Source organism: Pterocles gutturalis, unplaced genomic scaffold (assembly GCF_000699245.1).
Source record: "Pterocles gutturalis isolate BGI_N339 unplaced genomic scaffold, ASM69924v1 scaffold19707, whole genome shotgun sequence".
NCBI lineage: Eukaryota > Metazoa > Chordata > Aves > Pterocliformes > Pteroclidae > Pterocles > Pterocles gutturalis.
Genome location: NW_010113328.1, coordinates 12,797 through 15,060, shown reverse-complemented (window position 1 = coordinate 15,060; position 2,264 = coordinate 12,797). Strand labels below are relative to the sequence as shown.

Here is a 2,264-nt window from a genome sequence, read left to right as displayed (position 1 = left end):
CTGGCACAGCCTCTCCCCGAACCCAGTGCTGCCAGAGCTGAGCTCTCCCAGCACCAGGGACGCCGTTTTCCCCGTGCCACCAGCAAGAGCCGGCTCCTTTGCCCTGTCTGCCAAAGCAACGCAAACAGGGGGCTGCTCCCAGCCGGGCTGGGCAATGCCCCCAGGCACCTCCCACCCTCCTCCCTGAAAATCACGACCCCCTGTCTGAAGTGAGACCTTAGTTCATGCGTGTCTTTGCTGCTTTTTCCCGGCAAAGCTCGGGGAAACCAGACAGGGGGACCCCGAGGGCTGCCTGGACCAGCAGGGCTGGGACGAGGTGTGTGAGCACAGCAAACAGTCCGGGTATGCTCTGATGCCACCGCGACGTGACACTTACAGGCTCCTGCTCCATTTCTTGCGGGAGGTCTCGTCCCCTTCGTCACAGCTGCATTCAGCTTCGGCTCCGCTCAGCTGGGAGGGAACAGAAGAACAGCGTCTGCATCCCCAGGCCAGCGCAGGTCCAGAGTGGCACTCTGGGTGTCACCACTGCCAGCATCCCCTGTGGTCCCTGCGCCCACACAGCCCAGAGCCACAGCACCCACAGCACCCACAGGGCTCCTTCCCCTCAAACCACAGCTGGTTGTGGCAATGCCACGGGACAAGGTCCCCTCTGCCCTGGCACGGGAACCTGCCCCCCCATCGTGTGCCACCTTCAGCCCACAGTGTTTGTTCCTGGAGCATCCAAGGACCCACCCTGGCTGGTGGCCCAGGTTCCCCCCAGGTCCAAGGTGCTGACAGCGGTCCCTCCTGGGGGAGGACACCCGCACCCCCACTCCTGATGCTCCTGTTCCTGCTTAGAGGGCACAGGGATCCCTCCCCAGACCACACAGCACCTTGTCCCCCCAGAACCAGGCTGGGCACCCAAAATCAACCAGGGGTCCCCCAGCAGTCCCCAGGCAGGAAAAATCAGAGTGATTCAGCCAGAACTGAATTGTAGCATAGAATCATAGAGTGCCTTGGGTTGGAAGGGACCTTAAAGATCCTCTAGTGATGATCATCATGGCAGCTGTCAAGTCCAAGGAGCACCCAGAGGACTCTACTCCCTGACCACTGCCCTGGGGGGGACTGGGAAAGCCAAGGGGACCTCAGATGCTCCGCAAGCTCTGGGCAGCACCAGCACAGCCCCTGACCCATAAGACCTGCAGCCAGGCAAGGGGAGCCCTGGGACCACCACAGCACAGGGGCTTTAGTAATCCATCCATTCCTGAATGAGACTGGAAGATCATTAGAATCTAGAATCACAGAATCCCAGACTGGTTTGGGTTGGAAGGGATCTTAAAGCCCATCCAGTGCCACCCCCTGCCATGGGCAGGGACACCTCCCACTAGCCCAGGTTGCCCAAAGCCTCATCCAGCCTGGCCTTGAACCCCTCCAGGGATGGGGCATCCACAGCTTCTCTGGGCAACCTGGGCCACTGCCTCACCACCCGCACAGGAAAAAATTTCCTCCTAATCTCCACTCTAAAGATGTTCCCAGCCGGCCCCAAATCCAGCCCAACCCCGCACCAAGCTCAGCCCCACACTGCCGGAGGCTGCAGGATGCTTTCCAGGATCGCCGCCCCGCAGCTGTGCCGTGGGAACCCGCTCTGCAGCCCCGCAGCTCCGGGCTCGAGGCTTTTGACACTTCCTTCCATTCTGCGCCCGGGTTTCCGGAGTTTATCGGCCCCAAACAATGCAGCCCCTGCAAAGCACCTTCCCCAGGCAGATAGGGCCCCAGCAGGCGGGCTGGCTGGGGCGACGTGCAGCCGGAGCACGTTTCCGCCCATTGTCCGGAGAGGCTCCGCTGCGCTTGGGGACAAAAGGCAGCAGTGGAGCTCGCCCCAGGAGTCCCAGCGCTCCTGGCCACAATATGCTCTTAAACAACCACCTCCCAGCCCTGGCTGCGGGAAGAAGGGGAGCGGGCAGGCACACCGGGCATGATGGTGTTAAAAGGGCCAATAAAATGAGCCCCTCTGAAATGTTCCCCGAGGGAAAAATAAAGCAACACCTTGATGGATGCTGTGGATGTGGCACCGAGGCCACTGGGTGCGGGTATCCTGGTACCTGGCAGCTTCATGCTGCCGCTGGAGGGGATCCATGGGGGAATCACACATCAATGTCCTGCTCCAGAAACCTTGGGGGGCTTTCATCGACTAGTCAAAAGCCACAGCCCAAGAAAAGTCCCTCCAAAGTGCGGGCAGGGGGATGGCAGTAGCCCAAAACCCTGTGCACGGGGTGGCCCAGCAC

General features: G+C 61.0%; 1 protein-coding gene across 1 annotated transcript in view; it reads right to left on the bottom strand.

The window, feature by feature from the left end:
* Positions 1-372: 372 nt before the first annotated feature.
* Positions 373-2,264, bottom strand: part of LOC104462498 (regulator of G-protein signaling 3-like) — a 4,225-nt gene continuing 2,333 nt past the window's right edge. The window contains 1 exon segment of the mRNA XM_010074457.1: positions 373-450. Coding sequence (XP_010072759.1) covers positions 373-450 — 78 coding nt within the window.